Below are 18,427 nucleotides of genomic sequence, written 5' to 3'. Positions count from 1 at the left end.
CGGACACCGCTTAGAACAGCCGACGCCGCCGCCGCTGGCCGCCTCAGCGGGCACCTCCTGCCGTGGAGCCGCCCGCCCCGTCCCGGGCAGCAGCGCCTGCGGGGCGCGGCCCGGGGGCGCCCACGGGAGACGCTCCCACCCACGCGTGCCCGGGGCGCTCCCGCCCCTTCGCCTGCCGCCGCCTGGCGCAGCCGCGCGCACTTACACACCGCACACTCACACTCACGCACACTCGCTCAGGCCGCCTGGGCTGCAGCTCGCCTCTCCTCGCCCGCCCCGCCGGTTCGCCTCCGCCATGGCAAGCCCCGGCTCCGGCTTCTGGCACTTCGGAGCCGAGGAGGGCTCCGCGGCGGCCGAGGCGCCCGGCACAGGTAGGCGGACGCCGAGCGGCCGGGCGGGACCGGCCCGACGGAGCCGCCGTGACAGCGCTGCCCGGTCTCCGGAGCCCCCTTTGTGGCAGCTCGACCGGCGCGACGAAGCGGTGCGGGCGGCGGGGACCGACGGCGGCTGGAGCCGGGGACAGCGCCGCGGGGCTCTGCGGGGCACGGGGGTCCTGGGGAACGGGACCGGGGGTCGGACGAGACGCCCCCGACCCACACCCGTCCCCACGGACCCTCCGCTCGATTTTCTCTTACAGCCAGAGCTTGGTGTCAGGTTGCCCAGAAGTTCACGGGAGGGATCGGAAACAAACTCTGCGGTAAGGGCAGGGAGGCCCCGGTAGCCCGCGGCGAGGGCGCGGCTGCGCGCCCGCGGAGCGCCGCGGGACCTGCCCCGGGCCGGGGGGGCGGGGGACGAGGGTCGATGCCCGGGTAATGAGGCCGTGTGTCCGTGTCGCTGTCAAGCCCTGCTCTACGGAGATGCCGAGAAGCCCGTGGAAACCGGCGCCAAGGCAGCAGCCCCGGGGGTAGCGGAGCCGAGGCCGACCTGTACCTGCGACAAAAAGCCCTGCGGCTGCCAAAAAGCGGACGTGAATTACGCCTTTCTGCACTCAACAGGTAACGGCGCTCCCGGGGCACGCTGCTGCTCTAAAACTAACAACACAAACCCAGCGGTTCGGTCGGGAAATCGCGTTGCGCGGAGGCGTGGGGTGCCTGCTCTGCGCCCTCAGCCCCGGCCCCCGCCGGGCATTTCTCAAACCCGCGAAAAATCACTCAAACAACAAGAAATCCTGAAAAGAAAAAAACAAAGCAGTAAAATCCCGCGTGCTGGAGCCTGCAGCTTTCTATTTCTAAGGAGACTGGTAGCAGCGACCTTCTCTTTGAAGACCCTGCGATGTAATTAAGGTTGGAGGGGAGGAGGGAGATAGAGCGCTCTCTTACTCATTTGCGTTAATTCGAGATATTTTTGCACTTCATCTTTTCTGACCTTGGAGGTAGCGTATCTGCTAATGAGTAGATCCCAGCTTCCTGCCGACATGCGCTGGCCAAGAGCTCACCCTTTTACTCGGCAGCCCGGGACCCCAAATTAGGGGCTTCCACTACAGTCCGGCTCGGACTGAGCCATCACGCTTGAACAAAAGCTTTGTGTACACCGAGAGCCCGTGCAGCATTGCCTCAGAAAAAGGCATTAAATTATCAACAAGTCACTTGCATAGGAGAGTCACCACGAAGGTATTTTATTGCAAGGCAAATGACAATTTTTAGGGTGCTGCTTGTAACATTTGTTGCTCAGTCTTTATTTCTCCTGAGATTCGTTTTCCCTTATTTCTTGTTTCCCTGCTCTCGCTGTCTTTAAAATTGGTCTGAAATATACTGTGGACAGAACTGGCCAATTTAGATAGGAGATTAAATCGTTTTATCTCTCAGAACATTCCTTGAAATACAATCCTGTCAATCCGCTTATTAAATGAAAATAAAACCTATTTCTATTAAACACAGTGTAAAGGTTTCCTAAACATATGTGGGAGAAGCCTTTGTTCAAAATCTATGCATGAAGTCGTAAAACGAAGTTAACTTTTAAATTTCTCCATTCCCAGATCTTCTGCCGACATGCAACGGAGAAATAACAACTATGTCTTTCCTACAAGACGTTGTGGACATTTTACTTCAGTATGTGGTGAAAAGTTTTGACAGATCAACAAAAGTTATTGATTTCCATTATCCAAATGAGCTGCTCCAGGAATATAACTGGGAACTGGCAGACCAGCCACAGACCTTGGAAGAAATTTTATCGAACTGCAGAATGACTCTGAAGTATGCAATTAAAACAGGTAATAGCAATGCTCATTTTCTACTCTGTATGGTCTCATCCGTTGATTAAAGGTGTCATTTCAATTTAGCTTGAAACGTTAAAGATTGAAGCAGCAACTGTATTTTGTCAGCTCCAAGCAATTTCTAGCAGAGACAGAAATAGTTTTCCAAAATGATAAAACACTCCAGCAGCTCCATCTCTGTAGCTGTCAGCTCAGCCTCGCACACCCTTTCCGATTTAAAATTAATGCGTCTGTGCGTCGGAGTTGCCGAGTGTGCCACTGAGCAGACTTGGCACTACCTTCACCAATTTCTGCCCTTCCTTTTCATCCGTTTCACGTGGGATGCCCTGGCGATGGCCTCTTGTTCCCTGCAGAGCAGAGATGCGGCGGGAGCGGAGCGCAGGGCAGAGGGAAGTCCCTGCACGGGGGGCAGCAGGGACCAGCGCATTTAACAGCCAAAATCGCAGTAAACAGCCTGAAAATGCGACCTCTGGGCGGCCATTTGCCGTGTCTCTCACTTTGCCTGCAGGACGTAAAATAAAAATTGGAGAATTTAGCAGAATCGTACACAGGAATATTGAAACATTGATTTTTGTTTCAACTTTAGGCTCAAGCAACAAAACCGATGTCTGATTTATTTTATCAGCCATCAGTTGTTTTTCACTGGGGAAAGCAGGGATGGGTTGACTCCTGCCTGCCTGGCATCCCCTGTTAGTCGTGCCCCATGTGGGCTTCGGGGAGGGAAGGCGGCATGGGGTCGCTCAGGCGTGGGGAAGCGCCCGACTCTGCATCGGGACCACCTTAAATAAACTGCGGCGGAGCAGGCAGAAAGCGGAGCCGCAATTACGGCTGTCATTGGGAAATAATAGGGAGTCCGGGGAGCTCTTAGTGGGAATTTGAATTACTGAGAAATTGCTTAAAAATAAATGCGTAGCAATTACTGAAAGAGACAAAAGGCTGATTTGTGACTAGAGGCTGAGTGGAAAACAAAAACCCCCAGGTTTTGAGAAGAGAACAGACAGATCCCGGTAAAGATTATGAGTGATCTGTGTAATCCTCGTCGTTTAGAGGTGGAAATGACCAGACGAATGTTTTTGGTGCGTGAGTCGGGTGCTGTCAAAATATCTGTAAAATATTGCAATAAATAGTTAGAGAAATGATATCTACAGGAACAAAGTCGGTCAGCCCAGTGATCTATGTGATGCGTCTGGGTAGGGCATAGGAAACATGTTTGCACGGAATGATGTAGAACGTGGAATCTGTGATTCTGGGCAGTCAAAAAATAGTGTTTCTTAGGTGATTTTCTTTAACTGTTTTTTGTTATAGCCTGTTTTCACATAATAGACCTGTTTAATTTTGTGCATCCAAAAAGAGAGACCCTTTTACCATTTCTCTTCCTCTCTGTAAATATTGGAGGCTTTCCCGTCTTGGCTTTTTAAAATTTGTATTAATGAAAATAATGTTTTTGAAGTCTGAGAACGGGTGCTGGGGGGTTTTGCAAAATGCGGTGGCATGGCAGGGCTCATTCCAGGGGGTGCAAAGCCACCTCGCTTGGCTGCTGCTGCTCCTCAGCACGCTGGGGCGACAGCCCCAGCCTGGGAGGGGGTTAACAAAATGCAGAGGGTTCGGCATGTGCTTCAGAGTAAAACACTGGAATGACCCTCAGAGGAAGGGCAGTATGGTGAGGTTTCTGGGGGCAGCGTCTGCCTCCACTGCTGCCGCAGGAGCCCCTCGGACACGGCCCCTCCTGGGCGGCGTTTGGCTGCAGGGGCCCGGCAGGCTCATTGAAAAATAAATTGTATTGCTTAGATTAGCCTCACAGCTGGATCCCCAGGTCCGGGCATTCGGCGAGGCAGATGGCTGATTTCCCGGCCGAGGGGCAGGTTTGGGTTGCTCCCAGGTGTTGCCCGCATGCCATGGCTCGCTGGGGTGCGGGGATGCCACGCTTTCTGCCCCCTTGCCAGCAGAGACAGAATCCTTGCCTAGAGAATGTAAAAGGCAGTGACTGCGAATGCAGGGAGAGACGGGTGTGAAATTCAGTTACAGTGTGCTGTACAACTGAAATTGAACAGGGGAATTAAAATACGAACGTTTAAAAATGGCCTAGGGACTCCAGGAAGGACGCAAGGAGCCGGTTCTGGCCCAGCCTTGCTCCCTGGCAGGCGCTGATGCTGGCCATGCACGCAGTGAGGCTGCCAGCACGGCCAGACTCAGTGCTGCCAGCCGTGCCTTTATCCGAGCTGTCCGGGGTGCTCAGCCCTTCTCATCGCTTCCCGCCGGCCGCTGCGGAGGCTGTGTTCATGCTGGGAATGCCCGTGCCTCGAACCGGTGCCGGCGGGAGTGTGTTTGGGAGGGTGTGGGGGACAAAGGCACGCCCTCGCTGGTGAAAGCCAGGACCCCGGTGTCCCTGTGCCTTGTCCCTGTGTCTTGGCCGTCGTCTCCCGATTTACTCTGGCATATCTGCGAATACACTGTTTATTGCTAAACAAACCATGAAGTCATAATCTCCTATTTTCACCTCTCCCCCCATTCTTCACCCTGTCACAGTCTCTTTTCCAATACCTCTTTGTTCAGCAGCAACCTCGACAAAGGATGTGTATTTCAGGCAGAGGCACCCGGGTAGTGATTTTTCAGCACCTCTTATAAACTCTTCTTACCTGGCCAGCAGAGCCTGTATTTTAAGCAAAGGCTCAATTTTCCATGTCCATCTAGCCAAGAGAAGAGAGTTTGCTCACGTATTGAGTTGTCAATGGACAGACAAACCCCTGCAGCAAGGGCTGGGGTCAGGCTGGGGCAGTGCATTCCCTGCCCTCCCGTGTTCCAGCCGTGCCGCAGAAGGGAAGGGCACGGAGCGGGAGGGGCTGTGTCACAGGTGTGGTCCTGGGGGCTCTCCCGGCAGCCGCAGCTCCCGCTCTCTCCATCCTGACATCTCTCGATGCAGCGCTGCTCGCTCCAGGGTCCGGCTGCCCGGCCCCGTTCCTGCGGCAGCTCCCAAAGCAGGTGGTGTGCTGGGAGGTTTGCTTGAAGAAACAGGCAGTGACAACAGGGCTGTCGCCTGGGGCTGGGTATGGCAGAGACCCGCTGAGACACTGCAGCTGCAGATACAAATTCTGCTATTCCCCAGCTTTTCAGTGCGGATTTATTTCCAAAACAGGAGGTTTTGTAACCTCTTTGAGCATTCCTGTGGCTCAGACCTACTAAAGGGTTTTAGCTCCTAATTTTCTGTTACTTTCAGGTGAAATCTGGGATCCAGCTGTGATATGGAACCTAAGGTATAAATATGGAAATCTCCCAAAATCCCTCCAGTATGGGGAGGTGCAGTCCTCTGTCAGGCAGAGCTTCCAGAGCAGGGTTGCTGAGGCCGTGGTGGTGGTGATGGGGTGCACGTGTGTCTTAGGTCCACTGACCCCACTGAAGAGTGTGAACAGCAGGGAGCAAGATCCAGTTCATTCTGCTGGATCTCAGCATCATTCCTCGGTGTCTCAGGGACTTAGGCTGCCTGTGTTTGGCAGCACAGACCAGGGAAAGGTGGCAGTTTCTGTCACTGGACAGGGGGAGCTCAGTGCAAAATGCGATCAGGCTGGATGGCAATAGCACAGGGCTGGTCTCAGGTTAAGGGCACAGGGAGGTGGAATTTGCATGTGTGTCCCCTGCCCCATATCCTCAGCTCTGGCCTGCCTGCTCAGCCTGATTACTCTGCCTTTGTGTGCTGCAGGGTGGGAGCTGGGGAGCAATTCCCCGTGCTGCTCTGCCAGCCATGTGTCCACGCCTGATAAGAGGCCACAGGAGACCGAAGATAAGTTTTCTCTCAGTGCTGGGTCTGCATTTCCTCAATCATCTTCCTTTATCTTTTGTTTTCTCTGATGGCAATAACAGTACATCGTCTAAGGGTCAGGACAGGTGTTTTCCAAGCAGAGGCTGCCTTCCTTTGAGTTGTATGGCATTTAAGTAATTGTGGGCCATCCATAATTTGTACCAGTAATTATGCCACTTATCAGGGGCTTGCGGGAAGTAACTAGTAAAAATGGAATTTTAATGCTTCCTGAGTTTAATGGCTCTAGGCATCTTTTTAAGGAAAATCTCTAGGAGGATTTTAGAAAAAAACAGGAGCCAATTAGATTAACCAAGTAAATGGACTATCTGCTCACTGAATATAGTCTTGTGCATCATTCTGCTGGGGCAGCAGTGCTGGTTTTCATGGTGTTTGATTAAAATCACAATTGCAAGTAGCCAGGCTATTTGTAATTGCACTCTGACAGTGAAGAAATTACAAGGACCACCACCTTCCCTGCCATCTTCATCCAATCATCAGCCATTGAGTCATGTGCAAAGCAGTCACCAAAATACTCCATTTTCTCATTTTGCCCTGTCTATTACAATCATTAGCCATTCATCACTGATGTTATATGTCCTGGCAAGCTCTTCAGATGGTGTCTCATGCGTGCCTTTCAAACCTAGTCAGGCAAAACCATATCCAGTGACAACATGTGACACACTAACGGGAGCAAACAGCTATTTTTGTGAGGCAGCAATGTGCTAATTTTCAAGGCATATTGAAAGGATAATAGGAAATGTTGGAATTCATTATTCTGTGTTCAGTGTAATTACTCTGATTTTACTGAGTTTGAAATGAGAAAGAAGAGAAATTATCCCGCCTTTTTCAAGAAATGTATTTACTGCTGTTTGCTTTGTTTCATACCTTGAAAGCACTTCCTTCTCTATAGAAATATGAAGGTAAATATACTGTTCAGCACTGAATAGTTTCATTCAGAGTCATCAGCCTATTATCTTATGCAGGGCACCCTAGATATTTTAATCAACTTTCCACTGGATTGGACATGGTTGGATTGGCGGCAGACTGGCTGACATCAGCAGCAAATACTAATATGTAAGTAGCAAATTTTTTTATTTAATATATAGATGTTTAATATAATTTTACAGTAATACTCTAAAAAATCAGTTGCTGTATATGAATGAAAAATTATTTTATGCTAAAATTGCTGGGGGGAAAATTAACTGCTTTTTAAATGGTTACAAGTTATTTACAAAAAGACATTCAACATTGTCTTGGAGGCTCTCATTTATAAGATTTCATCATACTGGTATGATGTTGGTTTTGCTACCTCCCAAAAGCACAGAAAAAATACAAACAGATTAAAATTTTGCATGCATAAATACAAAAAATGAAAGGTGGGCTAAGTGAGCAGTTGCATTCATGTAGAGGGGTTATGTACAATCCATACTGGGAGCAGACAGAGCCATTGCTTCCTGTAAGAAAGAGATGCAGAATTTAAAGTGTGGGGTTTTTTTCGCTTTGGGCTTAGGAAGAATGTTGGTGTGCTTGCTTAGCTTCATGCACTGTCTGGTCATTGTGCATAGGACAGCTGACACGTGCCTCGAGATATGCACACGGATTTGTGCAGGGCGAAGGGCTGGCTCTGCCCAGCACCTCTTGGATGTAGGGCAAAGCCTTCAACCTGGAACAGGGGGCAAAATATTTTCACTAAAGTGGGTGGAAATGTATTCTCAAGCGCTCTCTGCATTTCTCCTTCTAGACATTTGATGTCGAATCAGAAGGAAGACTGTGGAAAATATTGTGAAACAGATCTTTACATGTATTAGTTGGAGTATGTTGTGGCTATAATGTAATGTAATATTGGAGAAAGATATGTTAGTGTTGAGATGAAAGCATTAAACATGGACATTACTACGTTTCAGGTTCACCTATGAAATTGCTCCAGTGTTTGTACTTTTGGAATATGTCACACTAAGGAAAATGAGAGAGATGGTTGGCTGGCCAGGGGGCTGTGGCGATGGGATATTTTCACCTGGTACATGACATTTCAAGCTTTCTCTGTTTTTCAGACTGTGGTATATGACATGCCCTGTAGCTAAAGAGTAAATATAATTAAATATGCATGTTTGAGAGGACACTTGCTAGTAAACACCAGTGGCCTCTTTGAGATAAAGTATTGCATGTTTATGAATTTCAGGGATGTGATTATGAGGGTCTGTTTGAGCAAATTGCACTGCATGATGAGCAGCTGTAATGGCACATGGGAAGCATAATGAGACGAGACGTTTGCCTTGCAGTTTTGCTTTGCCCCCACTTTTTATGGATTACATGAAATAGACTATTGTGTTAATAATGGAGGGAAGAAACACAACAAAGCTCTCCATCACTGCAGGGGAAATTGGAGCAAGCAGGGAAAGACACAGCATCCCTTCCAGCAGTTTTAGTGGAGTCAGTAAGACCCTGCCAGCATTAGAGCATGTTGCTGGCTTTCCTTGTGAAGCTGACCTGTTTTGCTCAGTGGGGTGCTTGGGCAGCTAGTTAATCTGAGTGCTTAAAGGCTTAGAAACCTGAATCTTTCAGGGCAAGTCAGTAAGGCAAAAAAGTTAGTATAGAAATCATTGATTAACATTGTTAAGACTTTTTGTTTTTTTAATCATTCCACTTAGTCTTTTGATTTATACTCTTTGTCACCTCTTCTCTTACTCTCTAATTTCATTGCTCAAAAATTTTGGCTTGTCTCTCTTACAAAATTGCAAAATATTGACAGAATATACATTGGGTATAAAATCATGGCCTGTCAAAAGAGAACAGACTGTTAGCTGTTGCAGAAGGAGCCTTTCAGGAAGGGAAGCTAGTTGGCCTACTGGAGAGGGAAAGAGAGCACTGCTGAGTAGAGGAAAGCCTCACTGATAACAGCCTCAGACGTTCAGCTCTCCGAGGCCATGAAGGTCAGGCAAGGTTCACCTTCAACTTCTCACATCTGAATGCACTCGTGGGAAGTGGTGTGGGAGTTTTATTCTGGCCCTTTCCACAGATGTAGAGAAACACAGGAGAAGAATTGACATTGCTTTTTGATGAGTTCTTACTTAAAAGCACTGAGAGCAAAAACTCTGACAGCTTTTACTGTGGTGCTCAGAGATCCCCCTGAAAACCTTGGCCTCCATCACACCAGCCATCTGAGTGTGTATCCCGAGCCCAGGACCAAAGTGAAAGCTTTTGGAAACTGAGCAGTGGTTGGTTACCAACCCTGACCTGGCTCGGTACAGCTGCTCTTAGCTCCTCACCTTCCCACTGGGCTGTCAGGGCCCTGCAGGGTGAGAGGAGAGCAATAGCCATGCTGCCCAGCCAGCCCTGGAGGGCAGAGCCGGGCACGGCAGCAGGCTGGCTGAAAGGCTCGGTGTGTGTTCAGATCTGCCCGAGTCTGGCAAACTCCTGTAGAGACACTGTGAGTCAGGAAAGGTGTGTGCCCCAGGAGGAGCTGCTGGGGCTGTGGAAGGTCCTGCCTGACACGGGGCCAAGGTGTGGCTGGTGTGTCAGAGCTCACTTCATCGAGCTGACACCTGCGTGGGTCAGGCTCTCCGGCGAGCGTGAGCCTGCGCTGGCATTTGCAGGGCTGCCCCTTCTCATTCTTTATTTCTCTGCAGTTTCTGGTTTGTGCAAAGTACATAGCTCTGATTTACTCTCTTAAGGCAGCAATACTCAGTGTGCAGGTTCTGCTTTTTTAGGCAATCATCAAAATAATCTCTGTGCTGTCTTCTCACTTCAAACTGTCATGGCTTTAGCTGAAGCCCTCGCTGTTGCAAGGAAAAGGTTCTTCCTCTCTGCATTCTCTGGAATTAAATACACAGTATCAATACATGTAAAGCATAAGGGCCTGATTATTTTCTCCAAATTCTGTAGGTGTGTTTTGTAACCTGCAATTAACTGTGGATGTAAACACAGCTACAAAATTAAAAGCAGAATGCAGGCTTATTAATAAACTTAAGGTACAATGACAGAGTAATTAATACTAATAGGAAAGCCTCGTATTGAAGAAACTTAACATTTCAGTCTTGATTCTTTTGACACTGAGCCAATGACATTGGACAAGATAGGCCAAATTACTTCAACTTGAACACCTTGGTTGAGTCACCTAAATCATCAGTAGCAGCTGTTGCATGACATCTGCATTTCTTAGGGGCAGGTACCTGAGCATTTCGTCTTAATCTCTCCATTTCTTCTTTTGTCATTTCTGCAGAGAGGTGTAGAAATACATTCATATCCCTCAAGATAGTTGAAAGGGGATGAAAAACCCTGATCTGTGCTGACCCATATGCCAGCAATGCCATTCTTCTGTGGCATTTTCCCTTGGATTCACAAGAGGGCCAGTGAGGTCAGGGAAAGCCCAGAGCAGGGCAGCCTCACTGCAAGAGCAGAGCTAGGATACTGATTAGAAATGAAGGGCACAGCTTCTGTGGGCTGTGCAACAGTATATATATCTTTGGTGAGATTAAAACAAATCTTACAAGTCAAAACAATGTTAAATTTGCCAGCACAGATACTCAACAGTGTTTCCTTCATCTGCTTAAAGGGTAGATTTTAGCTTATCTCACTTTGGCTGCCCAAGCATTGGGTGAATACCCTGGGCTAGTTACAGCAACTCCTGTATACTTGAGGGAGAGGGAAGGGATGTGTCTGCAGGGCAGGTCCCATCTACAGACAGCTGCCATAGAATGAGCTGAACCATCCTCTGGAGGTGCACATCTTGTGCTCTTCACTCCATTTTTAGATGGATGAATGTTGCAATAGTTGAACTCTACCTCAGTGGCATTTTGACCTGTTCATTTAAAACCTTTGCTTTATATAAATATATGTGCATAAACATCAATATATAATCAATCTCTGTGTGTGTATATATATATATGTGTGTGTGTGTATACATATACATATATATATATATATAGGATAAACCTGATGGATTTCATATATACATATCTGTCTCTGTGTGTGTTTGTGTGTATACAAATGTAAAAGTTCTCAGCCTCTGCCTCAGGTACTGCATTATATTCCCATAGTGCTCATGCAGCATTAATGTAAAGCCAAACGTTGTTCCACTGTAGACACAGAGACTCAGTTTTTAAAAATCTCAAAAAGGAAAAACAGACCTCTGCAGAGCTGTCAATCTGATACCCATCTTGAAGTGGGTAAAACATGCATCTTGAAATGGGTATTTTAAGTGAATGTATGCCAGTGATTTTAAGGCAAGTGTTAGGGACATTTAGCCTTTTCCCCTTGTTCCCATCAGAGGACAATGAAAATGAAAAATATTTATTAGAATGACCCTTTTCACTTTCTCTTCTCTCCTCCCATTCCAGTTATCCAGAAGGCAGTGGCTGTTTGGTCTCAGTGGGTGGGTTTGCTCAAAGCTGGGGCATAAAACACCACCCTGATTTAGGAGAGGAGAGCATAGATCAGGTAGCACTTGGAAATCCCTTAGGAAGTTGCCTTGTGGGGACACCTGCTTAGGAGGTGGAATAGAGTGGGGATTATGTGTTGATGGCATATGGAAAGCTAAGATTTCCTGAACTGAAGGGGGACTGAAGGAGAGGTGGTAGCTGAATGAGGGTGAAGGGAAGCCCCAGTCATTTTTTGTAGTGGTACTTTTTGCATAAGTTTTTATTTGTGTGTAGTAGATCCTGTTATTACACAGCCCAGCTGTGAGGAGCATCAGGAAGAAGAATCTGTGTTTCTGCCATGAGGCAGAGACATTAGCATTACAGATATAAAAACTTTAGCAAGACTTGTTTGTTCTGAAATGACATTATAATGCATAGAAAAAGTAACAGTATATTACTGTGGACTCCAGGTGGTGCCATATCTAACATGTATGCTATGTTGATTGCACGTTTCAAGATGTTCCCAGAAGTTAAAGAAAAAGGAATGGCAGCTATTCCCAGACTGGTTGCCTTCACATCAGAACATGTATGTGTTTCTGTTTTTTCCAATCTGTTACATCTGCTTGTGTGAATTTATGATGAAAAAAATAGCTGAACAGGAATTTGCTGTCAACTGTCTTCATTTCTGTTATTCCTTCACTGGGAATAAAAACATGGGAAGAGGCTGGCTTTTTGATATATAGAGGGAGGATCTCTACACTTTTCTGTGGCTAAAATCCAGGGAGAGCAGTCTCTACAAACCACTGCTATTTCTTTGCTCTCACTTGTGTCCATATAAATGTTGGTGTGAGTGGTAAGGACCACATCAAATGGGGAGAGCTCATCGTTGGGCTTCAGCACTTTCTGCCAGGAATGTCATCTGTTTGGGTCACTCTGGGGCAACAGAAAATCCTTTTGAGTCAACATCTTTCTGTCTGAAATCACTCCGGCTGTTACTTGATGAGAAGGTGATAACATACATGAAGACAGTTGTAAGGCAATGATGTGTGTGTGTACAGCAGAGCAGCTGCAGTGTTTGTTGGGCAGCTGGGCTTCGCTGGGAGTTTCTTCCTGTGAGCAAAAGCTTCAGCACAGGGGGTTCATCATAGGCACCTCTGGACCTGATAGTGCCAGAGGGCAGGAGAGGTGGGCACAAGAGAAACAGGAGTATTCCTTGTGAGAGCATTCTTTGCTCTTTGTATAACCATGAAGAAGTCTCTCTTGGGGGGGTTGTTCTTGGCCTTATGACCATTTAAAACTCCCTCTAGCTTAGAGTGGAGAATGTGGGTGCAGGAAGAAAGGAAAGTAGAAGGGTTATCCCCAGAAGGGACTGTGAGTTGTTTGCAGGCTTCATTGTCCACTCTAAATTTCTGTGTGTGCTCAGCCAGAAAGGACTCATTCGTGGCCAAGGCTCAGCAGGATACTTTCCATGTTGGGTAACAATGTCCTCCTGGTGCCTTTTTTGACTTGCCATAGAATTTGTTTCCATTCTATGCAAGTGTGAAGAACAAAAAATACCCTAAAAATTGATCAGAAAAGTGCAGGAGTAAATCTCTCTGAGGATGCCTTTCATAGCAGTAGGATGGGATGAGATACAATACACAGCTGTGGGCTCCATGTTGCAGAATAATTGTTCCCATAGCAGTTTAAGAGGACTCTACAGATGAGTAGCAACTTTCCAAAGCTGGATGTACAGCTAGAGATACATTATTCATATGGAAGTTACAAGCCTAAGTCTTGCAAATAAGGTTCAGCATGATTATTTAAAGTAACGAATCCTATTAATCATTAGAGAATTTCTTTGTTTTCATAGCGATGGAGTGTTAAACAATGACCCAAATTGTGCTATCAGTCTCAAAGTAATGAAATGAGCTTTAATAATTGTGTTTTCATGCCAGGGAAAAAGCAGTTCCCTTAGCAAATTAAACATTCAAAAATCAAATATACTAGAGAATTCATAGGACGGCATCTGAAATCCATTACATTTTAAAAGTATCTTAAAATTGCAGTTTTGTCCCTTCCTCAGTCAAGCTTTTTATAAAGTATGTTTTCATCTTCTAGAGACGTTAAGAAACCACACTATTTGAGGACAGAACCCTTTAACCCTTAATTGCCCAAAGGATATGAGATAATGGTTTAACCCTCAAAGCAGCAGAAGCTGTTACAGGAATTACAGAGGCCTAGAAGTATAATCCTTTTTAAGATAGGAAGTGTCACGCAGGACCTGAACAAACACTAAGGTATGCAAATGTCATTTGTCTCATTTATCACATCATGCTGATGATATACCTACTTTTAGACTCCTCAGCCTGACTGAGGTTTCCCTCTGCCACAGTTGGATGCTCTTGTAAGACAGTGGGCAAGGAACAAGCAGACTGTATAATCATAGGATCATGGAACACCCTGAGCTGGAAGTGACCCATCAGGATCATCAAGTTCAGCTCCTGGCCCTGCACAAGACAACCCCAAGAATCACACCATGAGCCTGAGAGCATTGTCCAAAAGCTTCTTGAACTCTGCCAGGCTTAGTGCTGTGACCACTTCCCTGAGCTGTTTCAGTGCTCAACCACCCTCTGGGGGAAGAATCTATTTCTAATACCCAGCTTAGGCCTCCCCTTACTCAGCTTCATGCCATTTCCTCATGTCCTGTCCCTGGTCACAAAAGTGAAGGGATCAGTGTCTGTCCCTCTGCTTTCCCTTGTGAGGATATTGAAGGTCACAACGATGTCTCCCCTCAGTCTCCTCTTCTCCAGGCTGAACAAACCAGGTGACCTCAGCTACTACTCACACAACTTCCCCTCCAGACCCTTCACCATCCCCAGGGCTCTCCTTTGCACACTCTCTAACAGCTCAATGTCTTCTTTATATTGTGGCACCCAAAACTGCTCACAATGTCCAAGGTGAGGCTGCCCCAGGTCAGAGCAGAGAAGGACAATCCCCTCCCTTGCCCAGGTGGCAATGCTGTGCCTGATGCCCCCAGGACAGGGTTGGCCCTCCTGGCTGCCAGGGCACTGCTGGCTCACGTTTAACTTGCCATGGACCAGGATCCCCAGGTCCCTTTCTGTGGCACTGCTCTCCAGCCTCTCATTCCCCAGTCTGTACACACAGCCAGGGTTGCCTCATCCCAGGTGCACAATCTGGCACTTTCCCTTGTTGAACTTCATATTGTTGGTGACTGCCCAGAGCTCTAATTTATCAAGGTCTCTCTGCAGAGCCTCTCTGTGCTTGAGGGAGTTAACAGCTCCTCCCAATTTCACATCATCAGCAAACTTACTTGGTATTCCTTGAGTCCTGTGTCCAAGTCATTAAAATGAAGATTTGGATGAGAACTGGGCTGAGGATGGAGCCCTGTGGAGCCCCACTGGTGACAGGTCACCAGCCTGATGTCACCCCATTCACTGTAACTCCTTGTGCCCAACCCATGATCCAGTTGCTCACCCATGGTGTAATGGGGTTTTCCAGCTGTGAGCTGGATGCTTTGTCCAGAAGGACACTGTGAGAGACAGCATCAAACGCTTTGCTGAAGTCCAGAAAGGTTACATCTACTGGCTTTCCTAGATCAGCTTGGTGGGTTACTCTGTCATAGAAGGAAATCAGGCTTGATAAGCAGGACTTCCCCTCATGAGGCCGTGCTGGCTGTGACCAATGACTGCATTGTCCTCCAGGTGTGGTATTTCAATACTTCCCAGAATAATCTTTTCTGTGAATTTACTAGGCACTGAAGTGAAACTAACAGGCCTGTGTTTTCTGGGGTCCTCCTTCTTGCCCTTCTTGAAAATCAGGAGGATGTTCCCCAGCTTCCAGTCAGCTGGGACCTCACTGGATTCCCAAAACCACTCAGAACTCACTGAGAGAGGCTTTGTGATGACTTCAGCCACCTCTTTGAGAATTCAGACCCAGTAGATTTGTAGGGATCATGTCTCATGGATTTGTAGGGATCCAGCTGGAGCAGCAGATCCATACTATCATTTCCCCATGCACTGCACATGTGGTGTGGTAGTAAACAAAGCTCAAGGTAGCTGTACATGTTGAAAAACTTGGAGATTTTGGTCTTGAAATTTTCAGTCAGATGCAAAGATTTCAGTATCAGCAACCCTCAGCCAAGAATTTCAGCATCCCAGATGAGACTCTGTTTTCGTTACTACCAGTCTAGAGATTCCTTTACTATAAATGAATGAAGTTGTGTCACAGTTGCCACCACTACTACTGTAATCAGAATCTGAACTCCATCTGATACCATGATAGGTTCAGCTGCCAGTGGGGGAGAAGGGAAGGGAGGAGTAATTCACAGCTTTTAAGTAATTATCTCCCTAATTCAGGAGTGCATCATGTTCCAAAATTAGGAGCCTCACTATCTGCACAACCAATGAAGAGAAGCACCTCTGGAGAGAAACTCAGAGCATCCAAATTAAGAACCTAAATATTCCTTAATTTAAATGTTCTGAATCACCTTTGGGAGGGATTCACCTACTTCAGTGCACTGACCATAAAAAGCCTCCTCACATACACAACCTACATTTGGTGCCTAAAATAGGTTATGTGATTATTCCAACTGTGCATCTTCCCAGCCAGCAAATCTTTCCCAAGCCACACCCCAGTACACTGCTTCTCTTGGTTTCTGTTTCACTGGTGATGGTGAAGTACCCTGCAACTATTTGGGTTGGTCTTGCACAGGTTTAATTTCACTGAGATGCACTTGCACTCAGGATTTAATTCAGTCTTCTGTATTCATCAGGACATCATCAGTCTTTCATTTGCACTGGTGCAGGAGCAGTGATGTCCTTCAGGGCAGCTGTTCTGGACTGCACATGACGCAAGAGACCTTGACTCAGAGGGGGAAAAGTGATGGATTCCAGTTGTAAAAACCTATTTCAGTCTATCATTTCAAACACGATGAAAAATCTAAAGTGAAGGACTCCTCCTGTGCTCCAGCATATCAGCTTTAGGCTGCTGTAATTGCTCAGAGGAGTCCATCCCTTTTTCAGCATGGAGAAAGCTGCTGAGAGGGATAGCTACCTTCTCAGAATATTTTAGTAGTTCCATTTGTCTTTGAGGCAAGAGCCATTGAATTTTAACCCATTCCCTGTTGTGATTTTGACCTGTCCAACCAGCACTGTCTTTAAAGAGTATCTAATAGTAGCTGGGAATATTATAGAGCAGGGATTACACCTAGCAGGCAAAAGGACAGAGTCATGCTGCCCTGAGGAGGAAAAGTGTGCAGAGGGGAAGTTTACCCGTAGAGAACTAGGTGGGCTCAAGTCACAAAAGAGCCTTTGGCCCTTTTAATTGATAGTAGGAAAATAGTTTGAAGAGCCTTGTAGCATTTATGTGGATTTGATGATTAATTAGAGATTGTGTGGGCTTAATCCACAGTTCAGAGAATGAATAAAAGTCTGATCATAGTTGGAAAGACATACAATTTTTTTCATCTTCTCTGTTCTCCAACCCAGCAAGACTGTTCTCACATAGTCTGCAACAACTTTCTTACTTTCCCACTTGTCTAGAAGCCCCCAAAGAAGGAATATCTTGTTAGGTGCTCAACAAGGAGGTAGCAGCACTATTTCTTATCATAGGTTTGGAAAAGAAAATGCAGAGTAAAAACTGCAGGTGATTGGGTCTGATCTGACAATAAGGGACTTCTTCACCCAGTTAGAGACCACAGAGGAGGCAGAAGAGGCTCTCTTTGCCTCTGGCATCTCCCCATCTGCACTGCTCTCGTGTTGAAGTAGCTGCTGCTGGAGACTTCACTAGGAGTGCAGCTCTGGCATGTACTGACTGGAGGGGAGTCTCTTGGCTCTTCAATGTCGGCATTGTAGACAGCTGGACACACTCAGAGGGGCCTCATCCTCGGGGTGAGCACTGGGAGAGGTGGCTTGTCTGTGGTGGTAGGGGAGCACCCTCCCAGCAATAGTGCACTCAGCATCCATGCAGCAGCTAGATCAGGAGGCAGTTAGCAAAAAATCACCTCCTCAGCTTCTTGCACGCTGATTTCCCTTTGTGGATTAGCCCCATTAGTTGCAGGGAATGTCTCAAACTATACCAGTGTCGGTGGGACAAGAGTGGCTTTGGGAAGTTTTTGTCTGAGCAGTTTCAGAAACCTACTATGAAGCTTCTTGGTGCTGATGCAGAAGGAAATTAAAAAGTGACTTCTGTGTAGCTTGAGTGACTTCTGTGTCTGTAGCTTGTAGGCTATGGAAGATTTTGGGTTGATTTCTGTGTAGAATGAATGAAAATCTGATCTCTAGGCTACCACTTCTACGGCACACAGTGTTGCACACTGTCCCCCCAACTTAGGGGACACTTTCCAGAGCTGCCACCTGCCAGAAGCCATCCAAGGGGAGTTCTGTGTGGTGCAACTTACAGAGAAAGATTTGAGGAGCCTGGAAGTCCTGTTTTCTATTTGGTAGCACAGATTACAATGCTGTAAGTTACATTCTGAACATACAGAGTAAGTAGAAATTCGATTCCTTTCCATCTAAGGAAACTTAAAATCAAACTGGTCAATTCACACATTATTTCTTTGCATTACTGTATAATAACTAGAACATTATTTTTTATGGTATTTGAAGCCAGAGGAAACAGTGAAAATTTGGTCTTATTTGAGGAACAACTTAATTCAAGTAGCACCGTTCAAATCAAAGTAAAACCATTTTCCAGAAAAGTAGTGCTCTGGGGCAGTCTATGCTAAAGGCAAAATTCATCATTTGGGTCTAATCCTTCATCTGGTCAACATCTTGTGGCTTTTACACTGCCACAGTATCCTCTTGAGCTCAGTGCAACACTTCTTACCACATATAATCCTACAAAACTATCTGCACTGGAAAAAAAGCCAAATGAGTCTTGCTGATTAGAAAAGCAGCCTGAAGTTGTGTGTGTTTCAAAAATTCCAAAGATGTACTTACTGGTATGTTAAGGAACATTAATATCCCCATTTTTCTCCTGATATTAAGAAATAACTTTAAAAACTAAATAACAGTAGGTAAATGAAACAATAGCAAATACATATCTCATTACAGTGTTTTAAAA

General features: G+C 46.6%; 1 protein-coding gene across 1 annotated transcript in view; it reads left to right on the top strand.

Moving 5' to 3' along the window:
* Positions 1-182: 182 nt before the first annotated feature.
* Positions 183-18,427, top strand: part of GAD2 (glutamate decarboxylase 2) — a 41,422-nt gene continuing 23,177 nt past the window's right edge. The window contains exons 1-7 of the mRNA XM_085050484.1: positions 183-371; positions 638-697; positions 843-995; positions 1,976-2,209; positions 6,989-7,079; positions 7,910-8,022; positions 11,833-11,948. Coding sequence (XP_084906610.1) covers positions 296-371; positions 638-697; positions 843-995; positions 1,976-2,209; positions 6,989-7,079; positions 7,910-8,022; positions 11,833-11,948 — 843 coding nt within the window. The 5' untranslated portion in view covers positions 183-295. The remainder of the gene's footprint in view (positions 372-637; positions 698-842; positions 996-1,975; positions 2,210-6,988; positions 7,080-7,909; positions 8,023-11,832; positions 11,949-18,427) is intronic.

Source organism: Lichenostomus cassidix, chromosome 2 (genome assembly GCF_008360975.1).
Source record: "Lichenostomus cassidix isolate B80296 chromosome 2, HeHo_3.0, whole genome shotgun sequence".
Taxonomy (NCBI): domain Eukaryota; kingdom Metazoa; phylum Chordata; class Aves; order Passeriformes; family Meliphagidae; genus Lichenostomus; species Lichenostomus cassidix.
The sequence above is the reverse complement of the archived record's forward strand: the minus strand, read 5'-3'. Positions and strand labels throughout refer to the sequence as shown.